General features: G+C 45.0%; 1 protein-coding gene across 1 annotated transcript; it reads right to left on the reverse strand.

The window, feature by feature from the left end:
- Positions 1-1,937: 1,937 nt before the first annotated feature.
- On the reverse strand, positions 1,938-26,433 carry INKA2 (inka box actin regulator 2). The gene is made up of 2 exons (XM_075615262.1): positions 26,016-26,433; positions 1,938-7,194 (listed from the first exon to the last, which is right to left on the reverse strand). The coding sequence occupies exons 1-2, from the start codon at positions 26,049-26,051 to the stop codon at positions 6,166-6,168; spliced, it is 1,065 nt and encodes a 354-aa protein (XP_075471377.1). The 5' UTR covers positions 26,052-26,433; the 3' UTR covers positions 1,938-6,165.

The following is a 26,433-nucleotide window of genomic DNA, read 5'->3' on the forward strand; positions in this document are numbered from 1 at the left end:
ACTTTTGACGAACAAGTCTGGCGGCGGCTCCAACGGCCCTGACTTCGAAAGGCGTCTCACACGGACTTAGAGAGATGAGAGGAGGGCTTCACAAGTGCCGTGGCGGTGTGTTCCTATGCAAAGACCTCCCCAAAGAAAGAAAAGTGGACATCTATTGATCCAGTGGTGGCTATGTGGTGCCGGGTAACACATGTCATTGTACATGAAATGCTTACTATTCTTTGATCTGATGTACGCAGATATCTTACCCATCTAATATATATATATTTATTTTTTAACATACTTCACTATGTGCGTCTGCGCTTTTGTTCTTTTTGTGTTTCAGCTGCTCTAGGGGTGTTGAGTCACCCCTTCATTATAGCTGCAGACACCAATCTACAACGTAGAGATCGTTTTCAACTTTATTATCACATAGGTGGTTAATGGGTTAATTATCTCACAATAGAGTTTATTTAGCTGCGCACTTGTATTTCTGTTTTTTGGCTCAATCAAATTGACTGAACCCCTGATTGATCAACCTTTTCTTAAGCAGGGATATCCTTAAAACCTGACCTGTTGGTGGGATTTGAGGACTGGAGTTGGGAACCACTGATACAGGAGAAAATGCCAAAGATTCGATACAATATGTGACTGTGATTCATCTGGTCTCAATGTGGCCCATTGATTGGAATAGCAGTTACCGCTGGATCAGGGCACAATACGGCACATCGCGGCTTAGTTAATTCCAGCCTAAGACTTTAATTCAGTATTTTCTAACCATGTCGGGTCACATGTTACCAGCGTGTAACTACTGTAAGTGGGAGTGTGTGGGCTGGGTTACTCACCCCATTAGTCACAGGGGCTTATTCTCTATGGTGTGATCGCTCAGATGATGTATTATCACATGAAATGTCCCATTGACTACAATGAGGCTTTCCATGCGATAGCACGTCTGCTGCGCTTATCTGATCTTACAGAATAAGGGCCATAGTATTTTTCTAATAATAATGGTACTTTGTATTATTGTATAGTGCTGGCAGTGTACACAGCGCTGTACATACATTTTGTTTTTGCAGGTATAGCTCACAGTCCTGTGGAGCAGGGCTGAGCAAAGTTTTTACACCGAGCCGACCTTTTCATCCGTGACATTAGTCGTGCCCCCCCCTGCCTGATGTAATCCAAATCACATGACTTTTTTTTATTAATGGGTATAATATTTTTAAAACAGGAAAACATGACAAATGTTATAGGTTTGTTTTGAAATAAATCAGCATAGTAGTATAAAATAATACTGACTGCAATTTATTTTCTCCCACCCCCACATCCTCAACCCTGATCCTCTATTTCCCCTTTCTCCTCATCATCCTTCATCAGCTCTCTCCCCCTCCATGCCTGCCTGTGGGACAGGGTGGTGGTAGAGGCAGGCTGGGGGCGATGGTATGCAGCGGTGGCGAGGCGGGCCACCAGAGTGAAGCAGAGGAGCAGCCGGCAGAGGAGTTAGAGGTTGCATGGAGACAGAGCAGGAAGAGCGCGCTGTAGCAGCATAGAAACCAAATGTCAGAAAGAATTCCGGGTCGGACCGCTGGGGCGCGCTCCTCCCCGGCCATCCTGCTCTGCCTCTGTGCAACTCCTAACTCCTCTGACGGATGCTCCTCTGCTTAACTCTGGCGGCCGCACACCAAAGCCGCCGTGTACCATCATCTCCCCCCGCCTGCCTCTATCACCACCCTGTTTCACTCTGCGCCCCCCTACAAAATCCTGTGCCCCCCCCCCCAGTTTGCGCACCCCTGCTGTAGAGCTTACAATCTATTTTTGGTGCCTGAGACACGAGGAGATAAAGTGACTTGCCCAAGGTCACAGGGAGCCGCTGTGGTCAGAGTCGGTGTCCTGACTCACTGAGCCGCTCCTTCAGCATTCCCAGGCTGGTGGTAAGGCAAATAAATCACACCTAGAGACCATTTTGCAAAAACATTTTTAATTTACTGGCAAGTTTATTTTCTTTTTAAAAAGTCTGAAATCTCCAGCAATACACCCCAGACTGGAATATTTGCATTGCAATTACCTCTAATTGGAGGAGTTTGACAGAAATGTATAAAATTCGACGTTTGGGTGAAAATTACAAGAGGAGCTTGAACAGACAACTTGTCAAAATGAAGCATCATTGGCGACGAATCTGCTTTATAGCAGAGCGTAAAGGTGCAGTTCCACTTGGCAACAAATATTTTTGGTTGCAGGAAAGTAAAAGCATAGCGATACATAGCTTCTTCGTGGCTGTATTTATGCCTGTGTGTGTGCGTATCTGTGTACACATGCATGTGCACATCAATGTATAACATTGTAGTAGTTGTGTTTAGACCCGGGCTGGCCAAATCCAGCCCTCAAGGGCCACCAACAGGCCAGGTGTTAGGAATATCCCTGCATCACCACAGGTGGCGCAATCAGTGGCTCAGTCTTTGCCACTGATTGAGCCACCTGTGCTGCAGCAGGGATATGCTTAAAACCAGACCTGTTGGCGGCCCTGGAGGACTGGAGTTGGCCAGCCCGGGTTTAGACTGTATCCAATTTCTTGGTGTGTGTATTGGTTCACGTGTGCATCAGTGTGTTAAGGTGTGTGCTAGTCATTTGTGCAGTAGGGGGCATCAGAAGAGCATCCGGGGTCAGCAGCTATGAATGGCACAGGGTCACCCATTTGTTTGAGGGGCCATCAGTGTATTAAAGAACTATGTGTTACTGTCACTGTTAGACGTGTAGGGGGTGATCTGTGCTTACCACATAGTTTCCGTGTCACGCCCTCATGCCTACTGCTTTTGCTAAGAGCTAATTAGGGGATTATGTTCAGCGGCGGATACATAATGTCTTTGATCAGATTAAGGTTATGAAGGGAAAAGTGGGCATTTCAGAGTTCCTGACATTAAGATTCCTCCAATACAGAAAAGCACAGAAAAACATCACAATGAAGAAAGCCCACAGTAACTGTGACGGCACCTTCTAATCGTAGCATTGCTAGCGGCGCCTGCAATGCATCTCAACAAAGGGGGCCACCTTCTATGGGAAACTGATGCTTAACTCTCCAGTGCTTGTGCAGTAGGGAGGAAGTTAACTTTCATCTTATGGTTCATCCAATGGATGGAGCACTGGGATCCATAGAAGATCTTTACTGTGACTTAATTCTAACGTAAGCTCTTTGTAGAGACTTCCTCTGCCTAGGTTGCACTTCAACTCTAGCATATATATATATATATATATATGTATGTACTGTGTATATATTCGGTATATATGTTTTCGCCTCCTTATGAAAATTATTCAAATGGCTGCTGTTTCTTTGCATAGAAATAATAGGATGATGTCTGTGCACGTAACACTGTGATTTCAAATGGGAAATGGAAAGAAAGAATAAACATAATTGTGTTTATTTGTAAGAGTGCCTCGGTTTTCTGTTGTTTCTCCTGCAGTGCTTTTAGGGGGACTGCACCTTTAATCAAACGTAAGCGAGATGTGAATTGACAAGGAGGGGGGGGGGGGGGCTGATATTGCAGGAATTTATACAGCTGCATCCCACACATGTTAGCAGAACACTTTTCACCACAACCTGACACACAGCAGCTGGGCACAGGCATGACACACACACACACAGCTGCATCTACACAACTAATACTGTACAGTGCCGAGACTAACCACATCTATTCAAGCCTTTCTTCTTCCACCCAGCTTTTCCAACACTCATTATATACAATGCCATCTAAAGAAAACTATGTGGCGTTATTAACCCGATGTGTGAGGCGGCCAACTCTCAATATTGATTAGGGAAATGAACTGCACAATGTATCATGTGTTGGACTTTCTCTCATTAAAAGTCCCTTGTTTGTAATATACATACACACATACTGTATATGTCACTTAAGTTAATCACCCATTGTCTAAGCTCAGTAGGACATATACATTAGACGATAAAGAAAAGTAAGTTACAAGTGATACCTTTAAAGCAGGGGTTCTCAACTCCAGCCCTCAACATCCCCAACAGGTCAGGTTTCAGGATATCCTTGCTTCAGCACAGGTGGCTCAATCAGTGGCTCAGTTGAATCCACCTGTGCTGAAGCTGGGATGGCCTTAAAAGCCGACCGGCTAGGCGGTGTCTTGAGGACTGGAGTTGAGACCCCCTGTTCTAATGGTTAACGGTGGTTAAAGAGTACACGGTTTAGGACTGCAAAGGTCCATCCTTCTGAAGAAGGGACCTTTGTGGTCCTGAAAGCTTGCACTCTTTTAACCTCGAATTAGCCATTAAAGGTATCACTTGTACGCTAGTTTTCTTTGCCTATTCTACGGGCTAACACAGTAACATCCTCTATTTGTGTCTACATTTCAGCTGACAATTATCCACTGTGTGGTACAGTACTCAACAAGGCAGTGGATGTAAGGAATAGCATTAAACTAGTACTACATTTTCCCCAGCTCTCACCTGTAGTAAATGTCAGAAAGTTGATGGTCACGTGTCTTACGCTTGACACATCATTTTGACTTTCGGAACTGGCAGATATATGATGTTGAGAAATGGGAGGTAAATGAGGACAGAAGAGTCAATAATTGACACATCACATTATGTGTCCCCGACCTCCTCCCAACCTCTCCTACTGCTCATTATAACCATTATCCAAATCACTAACTGATTCACATGCGGCACTTCATCTAGTGCACGGGTGGCCAACTCCAGTCCTCAAGGGCCACCAACTGGTTGGGTTTTCAGGCTATCCCTGCTTCAGTCAAAGACTGAGCCACTGATTGAGTCACCAGCGCTGAAGCAGGGATATCCTTAAAACCTGACCTGTTGGTGGCCCTTGAGGATTGGAGTTGACCACCCATGATCTCGTGAATAGCACTGTATTCATAAAATGGTATAATCCATCTTCAGCATAAACCGAGGAAGTGGAGTTCACACTGGGAGTCAGTTTTTGTGCTCTATTTTGACTACTTTCCAGCTTTTTAGTCATATCATTTTACACGGTAGGTTGAGTAATAAGGAAGTCATCATAAAGGGGATTGTGGATGGCAGACTGTGAGCAAGTCACATTTGCACCTAGAACCATTTGTTTCTCCCAATGTTGTGTCCAGACCCTGGCTTATGAAGAAATGGTGGAATTTGTACTCTCAAAAGCATGTTTCTCATTACATTTGACCAAATTACCATTGGAATCCCAAATCCTTATACGTCGCCTGTGTATAATCCAGGGCAGAGTGTAGACAAAATCTGAATATTAACTAAAAAACAGAACTGTGTACTTTGTACATGATGTAAAGTCTTCCATCCTTCATATCATCACTCGTCTTTACCAAATATGTCAACCATGAGAATGTAGATGAGTTATGGTTGTCACCAAATGGATTTGTAATCTCAGTAACAGTTGCTGGCACACAACTTCACGGTTTACTCGAGTAACCTATAACTAATCTGATTCCCTTCCAGGCGTCCTGTGAGAGCAATTAGCTTCGAGTTATTTTCTTTAAATATAAACGTTATATAAAATGATGAGCTAAGAACTGGACAGACTGGTCTGATGAGCACCAAGTATCAAAAGTGAAGCGTTTTATGCTTTTGTTATTTAGAAAAATCGGGTGAATTCCTATTTCCCTCCATTCATCCATATTCCAGAAGTAGCTGAGTTTTAGTCATCTTTTCTCTCATGTGACCTCGGGAGCAGAGCATTATTATGTGACAGAGTGATGTAGCTCGTGAAGCTGCTTGCCTTGAAAGAATGCAAGATCAGAGCAAAGCTCTAGCATTGCAAGGGTTCTAGACAGATTGTCTATACCACTCTTTCTGACACTGAATATTTGCCCTTTCACCTGATAGGAGGAAATGTATCTTTTTCGATTGCTAACGGAGCCTGCTCAGCACTGTAGTTGTGTTATTTGTAACTTTCTATTTACACACAACTTGTAAATGCGTCTACATTGGCAAATACAGGCTCTATATCTAAAACTAATCGCCCCCTTCAATCACTTTGGTAGTATAATGCCAATAATGATTTAAAACTGTTCGGCAAAGAGTATTTTCCTTCTTTTAACAGGATTCAGCTCTGCTGAATTCAGGTACAATACCAATATTTTATAATGGCACTTCTGCCATTGCATGTAACACACCCATGAAATGCTGGCTTCCTTACGACTGAAGCAGTCAAATGTTCTTCCAGTTTAAACCCAAACAGCCGTGTTCATGTCAAACCCTGTGTGAACATAGTCTTTCTTCTTCTGCCCTTCAGTGGTGCAGGTCCTGCGTGTTGCATTACATTTCTCCTCCTTTTTACCACGTTTTTCAGCTTTGCTGTGCGTGCTTTTTATGTCTGACTGGGATGGAAAGTAAAAAACGCTGTTCTGTTTCTTTGCTTTTTTTGGTCTCTTGGATATCTCGGCTGCTTGGTCTTCAGCCTGGAGCCAGCCAGGCTTCTCCTTCAGAAGTTTATCCCTGTCTGGTCGCACACTTCTCAAGAACTTCTTGAAGAAGTTGGCTGTAAGGGAGAACTTTTTGTAGATCTCCTGGGACCTGCTGACACTCAAAATGTTGTCCGTCTTTCCCCCTTTTTTTTCCAACTCCGGCAAATCCAACCAGTTGCCCACAAGATCTGCAAAGATGTTATCACCCAAGACAAGAGGCTGCCTATTTCGGCTCTGGGACATAAGAGAAGATGTCCAGTCTTTTGCCTCATCAGGCACAGGCTCATCTATACACTTTTCCTGGTCTGAAAGGACAATTGTAACATCCATAGGATGCTGGCTCTCAAAGTCAACTCCTGTGAACTGTGACTCAGTAGTTGGCCAAGACTCTACTGCAGCCAAAATGTTAGAGGAGGACAGGTGTCTGATTTCAGTCTCTCTCCCTTGTTCTGAGAATACCTGATGACCTTGACTTGTGCCTGGCATGGAAGAGTTGAGAGAGCTCACAGCCTGAAACCCTTGGCTGAAAGCCAACAATCTGTTGTCTGGACTTCTGACACCTGTCGTTGGCTTCTCAGCCCGTTGGCTGGACTCCTTCCTGACCTCAAAAGCCTCCCTACCATTTCGGCAGCACTGATTCTGTCCCACACTGTAGACTTGGTTCTGCGCCCCTGAAATCTCCAGCTGCTCCAAAGCAGCCTGGACCTGGAGGAGTTTCAGCTCCTGCAGTGCTCCCATCATACAATTCATCTGGTCTTGCAAACCTTCTCCAACTTCTTTCATTGACAACTGTAAAGAGGGACAAAGGAGATCTGGTTACATTGCAACTGAGGATGGTGAAGACACAGTCAAAAATACATAATGCTCTAGTGGAATTAAAAACTGCTGGGGATAGACACAATGGCAACCTAAACATGGAAAAAGACTAGTCAAATGAGGTCTGAGGCTTTACAGCAGTTTAGGAAATTGGACAGAAACCTACATACAGTTCCATGTGTTATGATAATCTCATCCATAACATATGAAATGGATTTGTATTTTTGAAAGGACGATGAGCCTCTTTTAAATGGTTTATGCTTCAAACCCACCTACTCCCCGGTGATCTGCTAATGGCAAGGAATAGAAAATATTTAAGTTTCAAAGTCAGACCTTCCTCCATGAAAACGGAAGCGATAAGCAGATGGAATTCAGCTCAGAGAACATGGTTAAAAAATGATTACATTCGAAGTTAAGACTTGCCTGGTCTGGGGTTACTTTGGCGTGGTGGGCAGGCTTATAATACTTTGGCCAAAAATGTGCAGGCTTTTGTAAAGCATGAAATTATCAGTAAGAAATGGTAATAATGATGACATTTTGGGTTTTAGTGAATGTGGATGTGCTTACAAACTTGTATTTTGCAGCCACAAACACACAAAGCTCGCACAAACAAACACACACAGGATGCATGTGTAGATATGTGATTCAGTTCCAATTAGCAAACGAATATAGAACCGACAAAGAGATGAAAGCGCTCAGCCATGCAACATTATTGTTCTGCTTTTACTGTACTTGGACAATCAACTTTGTATTTCTATTTTGATATATTCTATGTTGTGAAAAAAAGGCCATATATTTTTGCACATATTCTCTGTGGAATTCCTCCCCATTTTTCTGTCATAATCTGTTCAAATAGCTCTTTTGTTGTTGGGCAAAATCAACAGTGCAATAAAGGTTGGGACGCTAGAAGGGTAGATACCGCGTACGCTACTTCATCATCAATCTGTGATTCAAATTGGGTATCAATTTGAGAGTAACTACTGTATCCGTGTAGTACCTACTGTACCTATCTACTGTAGTACCTACTGTATCCGTGTAGTACCTACTGTATCTGTGTGTGACTTGGGCAGGTCTCTTTATCTCCTTGTGCTCCAACATTTAGAGTGTAAGCTCTTTGTAGCAGAATCTCATGGCATGTGCACGTTTAGGCCCATAACTATTAATCAGCCTTCTGCCATAAAGCCTCGGTGCCAGTGATCGCGACAGCGCGCTATGGCATGTGCGACGCGAACAAAGAGACAGCCCTCTATGGGGCTGGCCCCAGTAAGTGTGTGTGCACGCGCTTACAAAGCGCGATCACATTGCCATCACACACCGTGACATAGCCATCGCAATCGCGGCTGATCGATGGCTACGTCACGGTGGCGGTTCAGCCAATGAGGGCGAACCAGCTACGTGACATCATGGCCGCGCCCCCACCACACCCCCATCGCTATTTTGTCTTTCCCCCTTCTCTTCTCTGGGCACGCGCCCCATCGCAACCACAGATCGCGGCTGAAACTGGTGCACGCGCCGCCAGGCGCTCCAACACACGCGGACACGCCTAAGACAACTTCTGGCACTGGAAGACTAGTTGTTGCCAATTGACTTAAATAGACTGTACGGTGTCTCGCAGTCACGGAAAGTGCGTTATGCCAGAAGACTGCTTAGCAAATATGGCTCTTACTGCATAGCATTAATGTACCATCCTAACCTTTCACAAACATTCATCTCCTTCTCGTCCCTTCTTTGCAGCCACTCTCCCTTCCCATTTGTGATCACGGATCCGGTTTCTAGCCTGAGATGAGAGATTATGATCAATACACCCCGACAGCTGCCTGCGGTTTCACTCCTGTTGCCTGGCCAGCGAATGTCAGCGGCTCTGGCTTTGTGGGAAGATTTTCTACGTTCCCGGCTCACCCCTGACATTCCCTGATTCGGTGGAACGTATCACTCGCACGCAAAGGCGCAGGCAGCATTGAATGGGTTAACTCCATGTGAGTTGTAAGGTCTTATAAACATGGCCGGACAGGGTTTTCATAGGGTGTACAGAGAACTTGAAACCTCCCGGCTCTGTTTCATGTGTAGAAGGGGCATCTGTGAAGAATCAAATGCTCAGTTGACACCATTACATTATTGGCCGATTAACCCCTTGGCTGCCAGTGGAGCAATCCAAGTTCTTTTTTTTAAAAAAACATTTGTTTATTTTACACCGGATTGAAGCAGGGGGTCTTCGAGGACCTCGTGCTTCTGCAGATACAGACCACCGTATGGGGTGCAAGCAGCCACTCTGGCTGAGCCAGCTAGGGTTTTAAGCTGCTGCGTTACGCGTGGTACGTCGTAAGTATGGTGTGTCTCAGATTTGATTGAGGCTCGCCATTGACTTCTTCCGGTTCTTTGATCCAGACCACGTACTTACAGAAGCCCAACCTGATGATGTCACAGATTCCTATTGGCCCGCAGGGCGCAGGAGCTTTGAAAGGGGGGCAATGCTGGTTAGCTGAGCTGGAGTGGCTACCGGCACATGTGGAGGTATGTATCTCCGGAAGCAGGGGGACCCCAGAGCTGAAATGAATGGGGTTCAGCTTCGGAGGCCCCCTGCTTTCAATCGTGTGCAAAAAAATAAAAAATAAAAAGTGCTTGGATTGCAGCTTTAAAAATGAATATATGCCACGCACGGTTCGAGCACTAGTGTAAACAGTGGATTTTATGCATGGCCTAAAAGTGATTGCACCCCCAGATTCTCCATGTTTAAAACTTTTCTAACACCAAAAGAGAAGCCCCTATTGTGGGTGAAAACTCTCCTACCAATTGTTGTTCCAGTATATTACAGACGGACCACAGAAAAAGCAACATTCCAAGCACATTCTGCAGATAGGTGCTACTTCCACTTCTATTCACGGTAAGAAGAAGGACCTCGGTATGAGTATATCTGTAAACAGTCTCATTATCATTCTATCATTGTTTATGTTTTAGACGACGAAGGGTTCTAGTTTTAGCACTCAAACAAGCAAAGCAGTTAAGTGAAATGTTTGTATTTTGTCCGCAGCTGTGTCAATGACAGGTTAGCAGAAGCAAAAGTAGTGAAAATGTGTTAATATGTGACATTTGATTCTTAAGGATAGTCCTTTAAATAACCAACTACTACATGAATATAGAAGACAGGCTAGCTTGGCACTCATTGTAATAGCACATATACTATATGTGTGTGTGTGTGTGTGTGTGTGTGTGTGTGTGTGTGTGTGTGTGTGTGTGTGTGTGTGTGTGTGTGTGTGTGTGTGTGTGTGTGTGTGTGTGTGTATTACCATTGGTCGACAAATCACCAAAAAATCTACTCGCCGAACAAAAAAATCTACTCGCCACCTAGTACCAAACGTGTGCTGCTTGGGCCAATAGGAGCTCGCCACGATGTTAAATCCACTCGCCCGGGGCGTGCAAATGTATAGGTTTGTCGAACACTGTGTATTACAACAGAGAAAGCATCCTTATGAAGAAGCACACGGGCATACTATGGAAGTGATAACAATACAAATTTATTACTGTGGGTTAAAAACAAGGGGAGAGCATTAAAAGAGGAGGGGGACTCACATCTACCAAACATGTATTCCTAGAGGCAAAGGTACAAAATTAAGGCAAATGAAACACCAAGAATATTCAACAACACAGGCAGCTCTGGATCAGACATGCATATAGATCATTGCACAAAGTGCAGATTTGTGCACATACCCTGAAGGGATAGCTGTTGTTGAAAAAATGGAGGCAGTAATTGCCCAAATATTAAAGATTTGAATACATCACCATTCAATGCATAGGTGTTAAAGGCCAAAAGGAAAATAGCCAAAGCCTCTTGTCATGGAAAAAGCTAGGGGTCCCACTCCACAGACTCCCACTCCAACGCGTTTCAACTAAAACGGTCTTCTTCGTATATATGCACGCCCCGGGCGAGTGGATTTAACACCTTGGCGAGCTCCTATTGGCCCAAGCAGCACATGTTTTTTTTTTTTTTTATAAATTCCCCGCTCGCGCTGGAGGAAAAAAAAAAAGCCGGAGGCGGGTTCATGTTGCTGCAGGAGCTTACACCGCCTCCGGCTCCCTGAGCAGTGCCCTCCCTCCTCCGCCTCTCTGAGCACGTTTCTCCTCCCTGTAGCAGCCAGAGAGTGCCTCCGCAGGCCCCCACATATCCCCAATGGCCCCTGCATATCCCCAATGGCCCCCGCATACCTCCCAATGCCCTCTGCTTACCCCCGCAGGCCCCCACATACCCCCAATGGTTGCCACATACCTCCAATTGCCGCTGCAGGCCCCCCCATACCCCCATTGGCCCCCACATATCCCCACAGGCCCCCGCATATCCCCAATGGCCCCCGCATACCTCCCAATGCCCCCCACTTACCCCCGCAGGCCCCCACATACCCCCAATGGTCGCCGCATACCCCCAATTGCTGCCACAGGCCCCTGCATAACCCCATTGGTCGCCGTATGCCCCCGCTGGCCCCCTCAAACCTCCGATGTCTCCCGCAAGCTCCCGATGTCGCCCGCAGCCGCCGATGACTCCGACATACCTCCGATGGTGAGCAGGACTCCCAGCGCCGTTTCTGGTAGTGTGTGTGTCTGTCAGAGTGTGTGTGTGTCTGTCAGTGTGTGTGTGTGTCTGTCAGTGTGTGTGTGTGTGTGTGTCTGTCAGAGTGTGTGTATGTGTCTGTCAGAGTGTGTGTGTGTGTGTCTGTGTCTGTCAGAGTGTGTGTGTGTGTGTGTCTGTCAGTGTGTGTGTGTGTGTGTGTGTATGTGTCTGTCAGAGTGTGTGTGTGTATCTGTCAGAGTGTGTGTGTGTGTGTGTGTGTGTGTCTGTCAGTGTGTGTCTGTGTCTGTCAGTGTGTGTGTGTGTGTGTGTGTGTATGTGTCTGTCAGTGTGTGTGTGTGTGTCTGTCAGAGTGTGTGTGTCTGTGTCTGTCAGTGTGTGTCTGTGTCTGTCAGAGTGTGTGTGTGTGTGTGTGTGTGTGTGTGTGTGTGTCTATGTGTCTGTCAGAGAGTGTGAGTGTGTGTGTGTGTGTCTGTCAGAGTGTGTGTATGTGTCTGTCAGAGTGTGTGTGTGTGTGTGTGTGTGTGTCTGTCAGTGTGTGTGTGTTTGTCTGTCAGAGTGTGTGGGTGTGTGTGTCTGTCGGTGTGTGTGTCTGTCAGAGTGTGTGTGTGTGTGTGTGTGTGTGTGTGTGTGTGTGTGTGTGTGTGTGTGTGTGTGTGTGTGTGTGTGTGAGTGTGTGTATGTGTCTGTCAGAGTGTGTGTGTGTCTGTCAGAGTTTGTGTGTGTGTGTCTGTCAGAGTGTGTGTATGTGTCTGTCAGAGTGTGTCTGTCTGTCGGTGTGTGTATGTGTGTGTGTGTCTGTCAGAGTGTGTGTGTGTGTCTGTCAGAGTTTGTGTATGTGTCTGTCAGAGTGTGTGTGTCTGTCTGTCAGTGTGTGTATGTGTGTGTGTGTCTGTCAGAGTGTGTAAGTGTATGTATGTGTGTGTCAGTGTGTGTGTCAGTGTGTGTGTCAGTGTGTGAGTGTGTGTGAGTGTGTGAGTTTTTGAGAGTTAGTGTGAGAGTGAGTGAGAGTTTTTGAGAGTTAGTGTGAGAGTGAGTGTGTGTGTGAGTAGGATGACTGACTTGGTCTCTCTCTCTCTCACACCCTCTCTGTGTGTGTGTCGCTCTCTCTCTGTGTGTGTGTCGCTCTCTCTCTCTCTCTCTCTCTCTCTCTGTCGCTCTCTCTCTCTCTGTGTGTCCCTCTCTCTCTCTGTGTCGCTCTCTCTCTCTCTCTCTCTCTCTCTCTCTCTCTCTCTCTCTCTCTCTCTCTCTCTCTCTCTCTCTGTGTGTCACTCTCTCTCACCCACTCTCTGTCTCTCTCTAACACTGTCTCACACTCTGGACCTGGATATCTTACTTACCCTATATATCTTAACTGCCCTATACCTACACCGAAATAACCTACAGTATTCTGCTTACTTCCAGATCCATCTATATTGGGGAGACCTGCAGGTGATTGGGTTCACCAGCTCTGGTGTCCAATGGCTACAGTGATGTTATATGTCTGCATGTAAGGAAGTCAGTATTAATACCCTCTCAACAAAAGCTCAGCATGTGGTGCCCACTTCATTAAACAGCCACCATCCTCCTGTCAAAGGGCTAAGCAGGGAGCTGTCTCCTGATTGGCTGAGAGAGAGACATGTAACCATATGTCAACTGGTCACAACCCAGGAACCACAGCATGTAATGATGCATTAACTTTGCATCTTACAAGGTCAGGAGGGTGGCATGCTTTCCAGTGAAAGGATCATCCTGCACTGTATAGTGATACCCAGTTTCCCTATATACTGCCATCAACCTGGAAATGACCATGCCACTGTGTATTGATACACAGAGATGTACAAATGTTGGCAATTGTAACTCGTTCATTTTACGTTACTGTTACATTACCATTTACCATGTTAGTTGATGTTAAAGCTGCTCTATTTCTATCTGAAACTCACAAGCCCTTTATCCCCTGTACCCAATTGTCCTACTTTATCTGTCCATGAAGTGACTGTATAACCCTGTTCTTTTATTGTAACCATGTATTTTCTTTTATTGTAACCATGTATTTTTTATAACTCTGTGCCCAGGACATACTTGAAAACGAGAGGTATCTCTCAATGTATTACTTCCTGGTAAAACATTTTTATAAATAAATAAATACATTTTCGCAGAAGCTAAAATTGCTCTAAAATGGGCAAATGTTTGGAATTTTATCCCGAATTTCCCAAAAATGTTGTGAAAATGGCAACATTCTGCCAATTTCACAATATGTTGCAATTCTTCTCCAGATTTTCATGTTAATTCGCTGTATTTGTAAGATCATGCATATTGGTAAGATGACCTTGCCTAGATACTTTTTTGGCTGAAACAGTTTTTTAGCAAAACAATTGCCAATTTCACTAGATTCGCAAACTTCTGGAAACTTTTAGCACATCCCTATTATTTCTTTACACTTCCATAAACCTAAAAATGACCATGCTGCACTGTGTAACGATACTCAGCATATACTTTCCACGTTACTGGAATACTGGAAATAAACATGCTGAACTTTATAATTTTACTCAATATTTCTTTACACCAGCGTTTCTCAACTTTTTCTACATTGTGCACCCCCCGACAGAAAATATTTATTCTGCGAACCCCTAATAAATAAATCCTATTGCCTACTCATCAGACTATAGCTAAGAAAACGGTCTGACCGATCCCAGGCAGTATGGTGTCCTGAGCATGTGGGGCAACACACATTAATAAGGCCTCAAAATGCACCTCAATGTGTATAGCTGTCAAATAATGGCGGAACTTCCAGTCACGCCCCACAATGCATTGCTGCGGTGGATGCAAAGCATTGTGGAATCAACCTAGGAAGCTAGTTTAACAGCTTTACCACCCATTCTAAGGTGCAGTTTGGGGCCTTACATGGAATAAGTAAGCCACTACAGTACCTGGGATTCGCCATTACATATTTTTTGCGGCAAAGCCCTTGAAGACCCCTCACAAACGCCCTGTAGGGACTCCCTGCACTAACCCATGCCACTAAAAATGAACCTGCTTCCCTGTAATGATGCACAGTATCTGTATACTGTACGCTGCAGAGGAAATGATCGTGCCATCATTGACCCCTTAGACTTTAATGGGATCACCAACCACCTCTTAAAACTCTGTCTCACTTTCGTCACTGGCGGACAACGATTCAATGGGAACTCTCGCTCTCTCTTTAGCAAACAAGTGAATTAAGAGCTAAGATATTGTACCCCAGTGAGAATTCAGATGCCAGCCAGATGTGGTTGAAAAGCCAGATGTGTCCTTATTAGGCTTAGTTTGTGTGTGAACGGGTATGTATAAACCAGATGTGCTTAACAGAAGCAGCAACTGAGCTTGAGAGTGGAATGAGAGAGGAAAGACCCAGCAATGACCAGCTGGAGCTGTACACACAGGATCTGCTGTGTATTCAAGCACTTCTCAGAGCATGAGACACATCAACCCCTGTCTGTACAGGGATGAAATCACCCTCCCTAATAGATGAATTCCTTCCCAGGCAGAGAGGCCTGCAACGTTTTGCCAAGTCTTATCCATTTGATTACTTTATTACAGACACAACCAGAAAAGGGTTAGGAAAGCGGGAGTGTGTGTTGATGAGCCGGAGAGCTGCTGACATCTTTGGCATGGCCTGCATTAAATTCCCAATCTATGTTTTTACTTGACATTAAAGTTTTATTTTTAAGGAAATCAACCCTTTCCTAATAAAATCTTTCCCTACTTTGGATAGTGACCCCTGGAAATGAGCCTCTGTGAATTGTGCTCTCGTGCTATTGTAATAGAGACGTTTTTTCCTGGCTTCACACCACTTCAAAGCATCCAAGGCAATCCATTTTGCAAAGAGATTTAATCGCCCTGGGTATAGGACCCTGTAAATGTGTCTGAATTCTGCGGTTGCATATGCATGTCACGCCGGCTCTTTCATTTTAATGACTAGGTTGGGAGGTCTAAGAAGTTTGTTCTTCTTCCCACAGAAATAGTTCTAGGAGGATCAACTAGGATAGGAGTGGCCAAGGGCCACCAACAGGTCAGGTTTTAAGGATATCCCTGCTTCAGCGCAGGTGGCTCAGTCGTTGAACCCTGTACGAGGTGAAGTGATGGTGGCTCCGTTAACCCTTTCGCTGCCAGAGCGAACTTGGAAGCCTCTCTGGCAAATAAGGCGTTAAAACAGCTGTTCATAAACAAAATCATTTTATTTTCTAAAACATTTTTTGTTTCTATAGAAACCATTTACAAAGTCACATCCCCTTCCTCTTCTGAAACAGGCCACACCCCTTTGAGCCCTGCCCTCTCTCTAGCAGTGCACCAATTGTATCTAGTGACTGCCTGGTCACATGATCTTCCCCACAGAACTTTGCATCTTTGGTCCTCTTCTGCTGCACTGACAGCCATTTAGTGAACCCCCGAGCAGAATCTTTGCAGATCGATCACAGGAGAATGGCTCGATTGGCAACTTAGCTAATAACTTATCACTGTGTGGATTGTATTGATGCACATATTAAAGGGAATAAAAAATAACATGTAAAGAAAAAAGCCGGCAGCTTTGACTGCTGCATTAAGGTATTGGGTCTGAGGACATACTATACGATCCAAATCTTCATCTATGTGGCAAAGACTGCAAATTAGGTGGCGGCTTTTTGTGGCTCCCACTGTAGGAACCACTCAATATTTTTCTCTCATTCCCATATGCACCATCCACTATATTTTACTTTATAGCTGAACGGTAGGTTCCTCTTTTTGGTTGTCATCGTATGCTTCCACTTGACAACACATCAGGGGCTAGGTTCATAACCCCACATGGATTTCACATTGAAGCATATGCCCCTTTGTCAGACACATTAAGATAATAGCCAGTCATGATGGGAAGAACTTTTACAAATTAAGAACCTTTATGAATTGCAACAGCACCCAAGTTATTTATCTTCTGAGATGTGGGTGCTGTAACGGCTATGTGGGTCATACTAAGAGACCATTAAGAATCTGTAAACACCTGTGGTCATTCAAAAATAAAGATATTACACTGCCAGTACCCAGACACATAGTTAATTGCATTCAAGGGGGGTCTAGACTCCCTCAGTCTATGCAGTTGAGCATATTCCGGCCTCGATCAGTGGGGAGACCAACTGGGTGTGCCCAACCGCAGAGGAATGTTCTGGATTTTAACACTTGGTACCCTAGCACCAGAGGGCATGGATACTGACTGGGACCTCAAACACTTTCATTGAATGACCAGCCAGGAGTTTAATAATCTAATGTTATAGATGATATATATAATATAGGACGTGTTATTTTGAGTATTCCTGTCTTAATGATCATGCCAACATTAAGTGGTATTACAATCATCCACTTCCTCACATTGTTGATTGTTCCCACGAGGATTAAATACTCATGAGTCAACAAACTAGTTTTACAGATCTAATGTCATATTAACTGACCTCTGTAACGTTGGACTCTGACAACATGCAGCCTATTAGGTGCTATTATTTCCCAGCTATGCCTGTTGTATTCTTGCCATTTTCTTGCATAGAATTATACACAGCCACACAGCTGGATATACATTTGAATAGTTAGATGCCATGTCTGGATTTTATGATAACACACCTCTAAGCCTTAGTAACCACGGTTCAATTCATCTAGTATGAGATAAACATATTATTTATCTCTACAATATATTATACTTTGTTATTCTTTAGATATGCTTAGGAGTTTCAAATAGATCCACCATACTCCAGCACTTCATACTTGGCAATTTGTAGATCTACTGTAGCCTTGTGAGAAGCTGATGGATCATTTGATTCATTCCTAGGATTCTCTGTTCACTCCTTTGCATTTGGGGTCATTTTTGTGCACAAACTGTTGCACCCATATATGGTAGCACGTGTTTAGATGTGGCTATGTCCACACCTGTATTGGCCGTTTCTCACAGGTTACTTAAAAGCTAATTATTAACATTATTATTACCATTTCCTGTTCTGTGATCGTAGACTTGGCGTTCATCATGTTTCTAGTCATTGGGGTTACTATCAGTTTTTATGGCCCTGTTAAATATACAGCTATTATATCATACATGATATTATGTGTTTATTGGTAGCAAAGGTTAAAGACGTCCGTGGTCTTTTAAACATAGATGACTATTATATACAGTGTTTATTAAGTCAATGTAGATTCATTCGCAGGACATTGCTATGAATATATTAAGTTTGTTTACATATGCAGCATCCTTTCTTAACAACTTTTTTTGTGCTTACTTTGTTTATCTGTAAAGATAACTGTGCATTTCTTTTTGATACTATGATCATTGTGTTTATGATATATTTTCTTGTTTGTATTTCAGTACTCCTCTGGAGGGGGCGCTGTTCCGATCCTCGCACACCCCGCTGTTCCGATCCTCGCACACCCCGTCCCCTCCATTTCTTTTTACCTGGGACGGGTTGTTGCCCGATATCCCACCTGTGGCTTCCGGTGGAGACATCTATTTATATCCTGTATTTGACCTACACGGATACTCTTTGACAAAGAGCTGATGTGCGAGAAATGCGTTAGAGCTTTGCTTTTCCCACCATACATCTAGCAGATGTCTCATTAAACAGTTTTTTTACCAGCATTTTGGTCCAGCCTTGATTTTTGGTAAGATATAGCTGTGCCCCGATTTTTCCAGCATGTCAGCTGGAGATCTATTCTGCTGTGTAGATAGATGCCTCTCTCATGATGGAGAAAAGTTTGGTTTTTCTCAAATGATGGGGACTAAATTATTTTCCAGCACGGGGACGGTGGCTCACAGAGGCACTTGCCAAAGCTGCACACATCTGAAAAAGCTTCTACGGGCCCAGATCCACAAAGCTCTGTTAAGTGACATAACACAGGGGTGGGCAAAAATGTTAAAAACTTAGGAGCCAACAAGACGTTTTAGAAGCCAAAGTTTTATTGGAGGGGGGGGGGGTCACTCAGCATGCGGCTATTTCAGACTCTCCTCCCCACCACCCCCCACTCAATGTTGGCTCCTAAAAATTCTCCTCCAACCCCCCCCCCCACCTTCACACACACACATCTCCTCCCCCCATCAGTGACACATACACACACACTGATACTTACCTCCGTAGGAGGTGCCGGTACCTCTGCGTAGTTTAAATGTCCCGTTCACGCGGGCCAATAGGAATCCGCATCGGATGACATCACAGCTTCCTGTTGGCCCACGTGACTTGGGACATTTAAACGCTGCCATTATGTTAGGCACACAGTTTCCGTGACTGCAGAGATACCCGCACTTCCTACGGCGTTAATTATCTCTGGAAGAAGGAGTCCCCAGAACTGAAATGAACACAGTTCAGCGCCTGCTTCCATCCTGTAATAATAATCATTTAAAAAAGTGAACGCCATATTGCTGCTTTAAATACTTATTTCAGGGTCTGGATCAGAGTAACGCTAAGACGTATTTAACTAACGACAATCTACAATAACGTGATGTTGAGCCTGTTCTAATGAGATGTAGAACGGCTGCTGTGTTTGCACATCATTAGCTTCGAGGAGCCGCAGGGACAATAACGTCTATTTCTCATGTAACGTCACGTTATGAGCCACAATTTAGCGGTGCTTTGTGGCTCTAGCTCATAATGAGTGAAATGCAATATCTGTGCGTGCAGGAATCTGCCATGGGTTTTGGGCAGGGTGGGGCTTTCATAATGGGGATATGGATTGTCAGCTAACCCAGTGGATATCAGATTTCTATAGATGTGAGCCAGTCAAAAGTGCTCATGTTTCTCGGTTCTTTGTTGCACTGATGCGCTTAGACCTAAAATACATTGAACACAGGATCCAGACCTCGGGCGATTCAGAGCACTGATCAACCGCAAATACTGCCATTGTTTTTCTATAGCAAGGGTGACCGACTCCAGACCTCAAGGGCCCACCAACAAGGTCAGGTGTTCGGGATATCCCTGCTTCAGCACAGGTGGTCAATCAGTGGTGATTGAGCCACCTGTGCTGAAGCAGGGATATCCTGAAAACTTGACTGTTGGTGGCCCTTGGGGACTGAAGTTGGCTACCCGTGCTCTGTAGCATAGGCTACAACCTAACCTCACCCTGCACAGTGAAAGGGAGGATTGCAATAGTAGAGATGTTCTCATGGACTTCACATGGAAACTTATATCAGGGGGAAAGTTGATCACATTATTTATAGTTTACATAAATATCACTGTTGTGTTTATCAGTAAATGTGATATTTATTAGTATATCAGCAATAATTATTATGTTCTTATTATATGTCTCGCTGATACGTGTAATCGGCTTCCTTAGAAATATTTAATCACACTTAAAGTAACTGTCTTACTTATTTATATTTTGTGAATGATAAATACTGCATGTATCGCCTTTTGCAGGGAACACTAAATTCAAGCATATGAGCTACTAATGTTTATCTGTTTGACTAATGTGGGATCTTAATTACCTTATAAACAAGGTTGCAAAAAGAAGAATTGACCTGCTTTGAAGGACCGACAAACAGTCTTATCACCATAAGACGTTAGATAAAGATGGTAAAACCCACCCAAGGCATTTGGAAAAGTTAAACGTTTAACATTATTGTTCAATTAGAAATACTTATACTTTTATTTTGTATTGCGGTTTTTTAAAAGGTGGCAACCCTCTACATCTAACCTATTACTCATGGCGCTGTCCTCATCTCACTTTTTGTCCCATGAGGGACTGCTCCTTAGGTATTCAGCACTGCATTTTATTTCTTCTTAAAAAGACCCAATACTGTATTTGTGAACATTTAAGCAATACACAAGAGGCAAATCATCTAATTCTGTTGTACTCTCCTGAAGAAAAAAAAGATACTATACGATAGCATTCCAGGAAAAGGACGGAATCACTGTAGCCTGCATAAATAAAGTCCTGTTCACCCCTGAATGGGACGTTTGGTTGCGGCCGTTTTGCCGTCTTCGACACAGACAGAGCATCCGACGCAGCCGATTCGCTGCTGGAACCTCCGCCGCCGGCCTCTTCAAAGGTGTTTTATTATTGGGTAAGGGTTCATTTAAGGGTTTTAGCGGTTAGGGTAAGGGTTAATTTAAGGGTTTTAGCGGTTGGGGTAGGGGTTCATTTAAGGGTTTTAGGGAAGGGGGTTAATTTATGGGCTTTAGTGATTAGGATAGGGGTTTAATTTAAGGGTTTTAGCGGTTAGGGTAGGAGGTTAATTTAAAGGTTTTAGTGATGAGGGTAGGTGGTTTTAGGGTAATCAGTTGTAGTTTAGGGGGTTTACTTACCTTAGTGGCCAGCAGTGTTGGTCGGCGGCGAAAGCTTCCGGCGGCAGAGAGCGTCGCGGCAAAGCGGCCATTTGGACGCGGCGAAATAGCCACGTCCAAATGTCCTAGACTGAAAAAAGTATAAGCAGATACTATGCTGCAGCATTCAAGTAAAAAGATGGACTCACTGTAGACGGCATAAATAAAGTCCCCGTCGCAGCCAGAGGAGCGCAAGGCATCGTAGCCCCCCTCTGGCAGTGAGAGGGTTAAAAGGCAACATGAACAACACAAATGGGGTAAATTTGATAGTAAGCCCTTGGGCCCAGCGTTGAGGCTGTTGTCCCACTTTACCTGCAGCCCAGAAGGAAATCTTCTGCCCTTTCTTTGTGCAAATCTGGGAGATGTGCACACGGTTAATTAAACCCCTTTGCAAATCCAGCACAGCAGCTCTACGCTGTGCCACTGCAGGGCATGCCGGAGCCTGCTTCCACGCTGTGCCACTGCAGGGCATGCCGGAGCCTGCTCCCACGCTGTGCCACTGCAGGGCATGCCGGAGCCTGCTCCCACGCTGTGCCACTGCAGGGCATGCCGGAGCCTGCTCCCACGCTGTGCCACTGCAGGGCATGCCGGAGCCTGCTCCCACGCTGTGCCACTGCAGGGCATGCCGGAGCCTGCTCCCACGCTGTGCCACTGCAGGGCATGCCGGAGCCTGCTCCCACGCTGTGCCACTGCAGGGCATGCCGGAGCCTGCTCCCACGCTGTGCCACTGCAGGGCATGCCGGAGCCTGCTCCCACGCTGTGCCACTGCAGGGCATGCCGGAGCCTGCTCCCACGCTGTGCCACTGCAGGGCATGCCGGAGCCTGCTCCCACGCTGTGCCACTGCAGGGCATGCCGGAGCCTGCTCCCACGCTGTGCCACTGCAGGGCATGCCGGAGCCTGCTCCCACGCTGTGCCACTGCAGGGCATGCCGGAGCCTGTTCCTACGCTGTGCCACTGCAGGGCATGCCGGAGCCTGCTCCCACGCTGTGCCACTGCAGGGCATGCCGGAGCCTGTTCCTACGCTGTGCCACTGCAGGGCATGCCGGAGCCTGCTCCCACGCTGTGCCACTGCAGGGCATGCCGGAGCCTGCTCCTCCTCCGCATGCCGCGTGTAAATTGTGCAACAAAGGACTGAGATCCTCACTACAATGTATGCACAGGATACACACTGTGTGCAGGGGAGAGGGGTCATTGCAGGGCGGTGGGGTGCGGGTGCTTTCCGCACATTTCAGACCTATTCTCAAAAGATGTGCGAATGTCTTCAGATTAGCTATTTTCACCAAATGTGTGTAAAATGTAGCATTTTGGGGAGATTTTCATGAACGTGCTCCCAATTTCTGCCAGAATTTCTCAAAAACTGCGTCTATTAAATGTACTTTTAAGGTTCGGGGATTTTTTTTGTGAACTTTGCCATTTTGCTTAAATTTTTGCGATGAAAAAAAACCAGGGTCACATTTTGCCTGGTGCATGAACTTCAGCTAAATATGTGCACCTCTCTACTATTCTCACACCTCGCACCTTGTGCTGGGAAGACCCTACTTTCCCCCAGCTGCTTGGCTATCTTTTTAACCTCACCAATGCCAACGGGATCAGCAATGCATAGCAAAGTGGTTGCCTTTTCGTTTAATATATTCTGTATTATGGACTACAGCAGGATTGACCAGGCTGAGGCTCCTTGCCCTGTACACAGAGTATGAGTCATGGATGCAACGACCCCAGTCTTTTAAATGGCATTTATAGAGAGGTGGTACCGTGCTTGTCTATAAGGGCACACAAGCCTTTTAAACAATGGGTGAAGCTGTTAAAAAAGCAATCCAAGCGGGTAATTTCTACATAAGATTGAAGCAGGGGGTCTCCGGAGCTGAACCCCATTCTTTCCAGCTCCAGGGATACTCACCTCCGAAGGGGGTGCCGGTGTTTCCTGCAAGTGTAGCGCTCCGCGTCATGTGGGCCAATAGGAAGCTGCACTGGATGATGTCACGGCTTCCTATTGGCCCGCAGGGCGTGGGAGCTTTGAAAAGCGGCCATTATGTGAACCCCAGCTAGCGAGCCTGAGCAGCTACTGGCACCCCCATACGGAGGTAAGTATCTCTGGAAGCAGGGGGGCCCCAGAACTGAAATTAATGGGTGTTCAGCTCCGGAGACCCCCTGCTTCAATCATATGTAAAAGAATAAATACTAAAAAGGGTGAAAAAACAACCGCTTGGATTGCCGCTTTAAGACACCAACGCCAATTTGCACCAATACAAAAGTGAGGCAATTCTGGGGCAAAAAACACCTACAATACTTCCAAAGCAATGTTTTTGCACAATATTGGAACTGAGTTGCCTTAATACATATGCCCGCATATTTAAAAGTTTTGTGCTGTCAACAGAGACGTTAATAAGAAAAAAACAGACGCCTTATTCTTTAAAAGTAAAGTGAGTGAAACCTATTCCAGCTTCAAATTGCAAAGCCAGTAAGTAACCAGCCTCACACTGAAGAGACCCAAAAGCTCAAAAAAGCTGTCTGTGAGTGGGTTTACTGGCTCTGCACTTCTTTAACCCAGGCTGTGCTGAAAAGCTGTGTAATGCAGAAGCCATAAACTCATAGGTATCCATGTTAAAATTGATGAAGTTAACGGTGACCCTGTGCTCATTTGCTTTGCTTTTCCCAGAATCCCTGGCTGTGTGGAAGCACTGTATGCTAAGAGATAATGGGGACAAGCAGGGGTAGCAGGCCTGTCTGTGAATGTGCTCACAAGTGATATTTTTAGGTGCTAAAAAAGAATGGAAGTTTAGGTTTTGGAATGAAATATAGGGGGGGGGAGGGGGGGAAAGAGGAGGGGGAAAGGGTTGAAATGTCAACTGTTCTGTACCCTGTCCTAAAACTAGCGCGTCAATAGAGGTGCACTTACCAGGTTTGTTTGGGAAAACAATTCACGATTTTAGTATTGTGGTAAAGTTAAAGCACTTACAAGGTAAATAACACCTCCACCCTACACTTTATAAGCTACCTCTCAATTAAACAGCCAAACTCTCAATAAGCACCTTGATACAATGACACAATGACACACGCCACAACATATACAGTATGAGCACATATATATTAAGGCAAAATGTGTGCAATTCTCAGGGGAACAACTTCCACAGATGTATCAAAGAAACAAACCCCACTGAAATCAATAGGATTTTCTCTTTGGTATGTGTAGAGCAGGGGTCGCCAACTTCAGTCCTTCATGACTACCAACAGGTCAGGCTTTCAGTATATCCCTGCTTCAGCACAAGTTGGTCAATCAGTGGCTCAGTCGCCACTGGTTGAGCTACCTGTGCTGAAGCAGGGATTTCCTGAAAACCTGACCTGTTGGTATCCCTTGAGTACTGGAGTTGGGTGCACAAACTTTCTGTGCTACACCCCCCCCCCCCTCCATGCCTGCTCTCCCCCAGTGTTGCACCCCTCCTTACCTTTAATCCGGCGTCAAATGAGGCCTCGCGGTGAAGAGCGCGGGGTCTCTGTAACCACCGCTCCCCCTCTAAAAAATGTCGCGCCCCCCAGTTTGCGCACTCCTGCTCTAGAGCATTATTTTTGCCTTGATACATATATATATATATTATATATATACACCTCTTGTTAGCAGCTTATATCTAACCCGGGAAGAAATGTTGCACCAATTCCAACGTTTCGGTGATCGTGGCTGGGTTAAAACATAGTTCTCATATTCACAACAGCCACTCAATGTAAGAGCCTGGTAGAAAATGATTTTAACATCCATATAGTATTTCCTTGGAGCAGGAAGCTAGTGAACGATCTCACAGTGCAGTGTGTGTGAAAGGAAAGATAAAGGCTGGTATAACCGCATCTTGAAAGGCCAGCAATGCACTGCAGAGGATAATAGTATTTACTGTATGAGGTTATTGTGTGCATGGAGTTCAGGGACACACCGCCTTTGCAGTTGTTGTTTTTCATAACAATAGCCATGGAATGTTCTGTCATTATGTGGTGATGTGTCATTACAGCTCCCTCTCATCCTGTCCCAAATCAGAACAGGTAGCACTCTATGTGCAGATCAAACAGTCTAAAAATAGTAATAATAACTTTATTTCATATAACTCTTTTCTCCCACTGGGACTCAAAGCGCTTCACAATTACAGTATACAGGACTTTTTTAAGACACTGTCACTGATGCATGGAGCTTACAGTCTATATTTTTGGTGCCTGAGGCACATGGAGATAAAGTGACTTGCCCAAGGTCACAATCAGCCGACACTGGGAATTGGACAAGCGTCCCCTGATTCAAACTCAGTGTCATTGTTTGCAGAGCCAGTGTCTTTACTCCCTGGGAAATGTCACCCTCTTTCACCCAAGTGTTTTCATACGCCTTTTGCTGCAAGCATGGCGTTGCAGGCCATTGTGGCAGCAAATGGGTTAATCTGTCCTACACTACTTGAGTTTGCCTTGTTTGTTAGGTAGCCATTGCTTACCCAAAATATTTAGATGGCTATACTTTATTCCATCACCTCTGCTGGGAGAGTGTTCTGTGCACCTACTACCCTTTCAGTAGTACCTTTTCACTACCCTTTCCCATGGCCTTTCTTTTTCTTTGCAAAGTGCTTCCCTCCTCTTCACCCAATCCTACCCTATATCGCTTTTCATCCAGGATGTGCATGTTAGTCTTTCCTAAATCATTGTTTTGGTGCTAGCAAATGATATTTCTACAGCGCCGAACCATATGTCATATAACGATCATTTGATCTGGGGCTGTACTACTATACAGATTCAATGAATGAATGCTGGCAAATGCAATCTATTATTACACAGTGTGCAGTTTGAAAAAGTTACTTGCCCAAGATTGGTAAAAGCTGACATTTGGTTATCCCACTTCAAAGATCATTAGCTTTTGGTATCGTAATTTAAAGGTCTTTAGGCCACTCTAAAGCTTAGTTTATAGTCCCCCAAACTACTCATTACTTACCAGCTCCTGCTTCAGCCTGCGGAGATACTGGTCCATGCTCTTCCTCGGTACGTCTAGTAGTGGAAGTCCATTTGACTGGTTCCGTTTAACCTCAGCACCTCCTCTCAGACCCCTGTGGATCCAGCCTGTGCATGAAGTTCTGGGCTAATGTACCTCAGATCCAACACTGTTCCATCTGATTGTGGACCTCAGCTCTTTGGAGTTTGAAGACGGATCAATGGGAATTCTCAATAAGTCTGGAGGAGATAGGACACTGGATGGTCAGTGATTGACCTGATGATCCTTCATCATTAATGGATAGAGGTTCCTCTGTAATATGGCACGTGTGAGTGTCTTAGTGAGATTCCCCCAGCTCCCTTGATGGCTCAGCAGAACTGACTAGTGTAATTGACTCAGTGCTTCTAAACAGGCAAGTCCT

The sequence above is a fragment of the Ascaphus truei genome, chromosome 9, assembly GCF_040206685.1.
Source record: "Ascaphus truei isolate aAscTru1 chromosome 9, aAscTru1.hap1, whole genome shotgun sequence".
Classification (NCBI taxonomy): domain Eukaryota; kingdom Metazoa; phylum Chordata; class Amphibia; order Anura; family Ascaphidae; genus Ascaphus; species Ascaphus truei.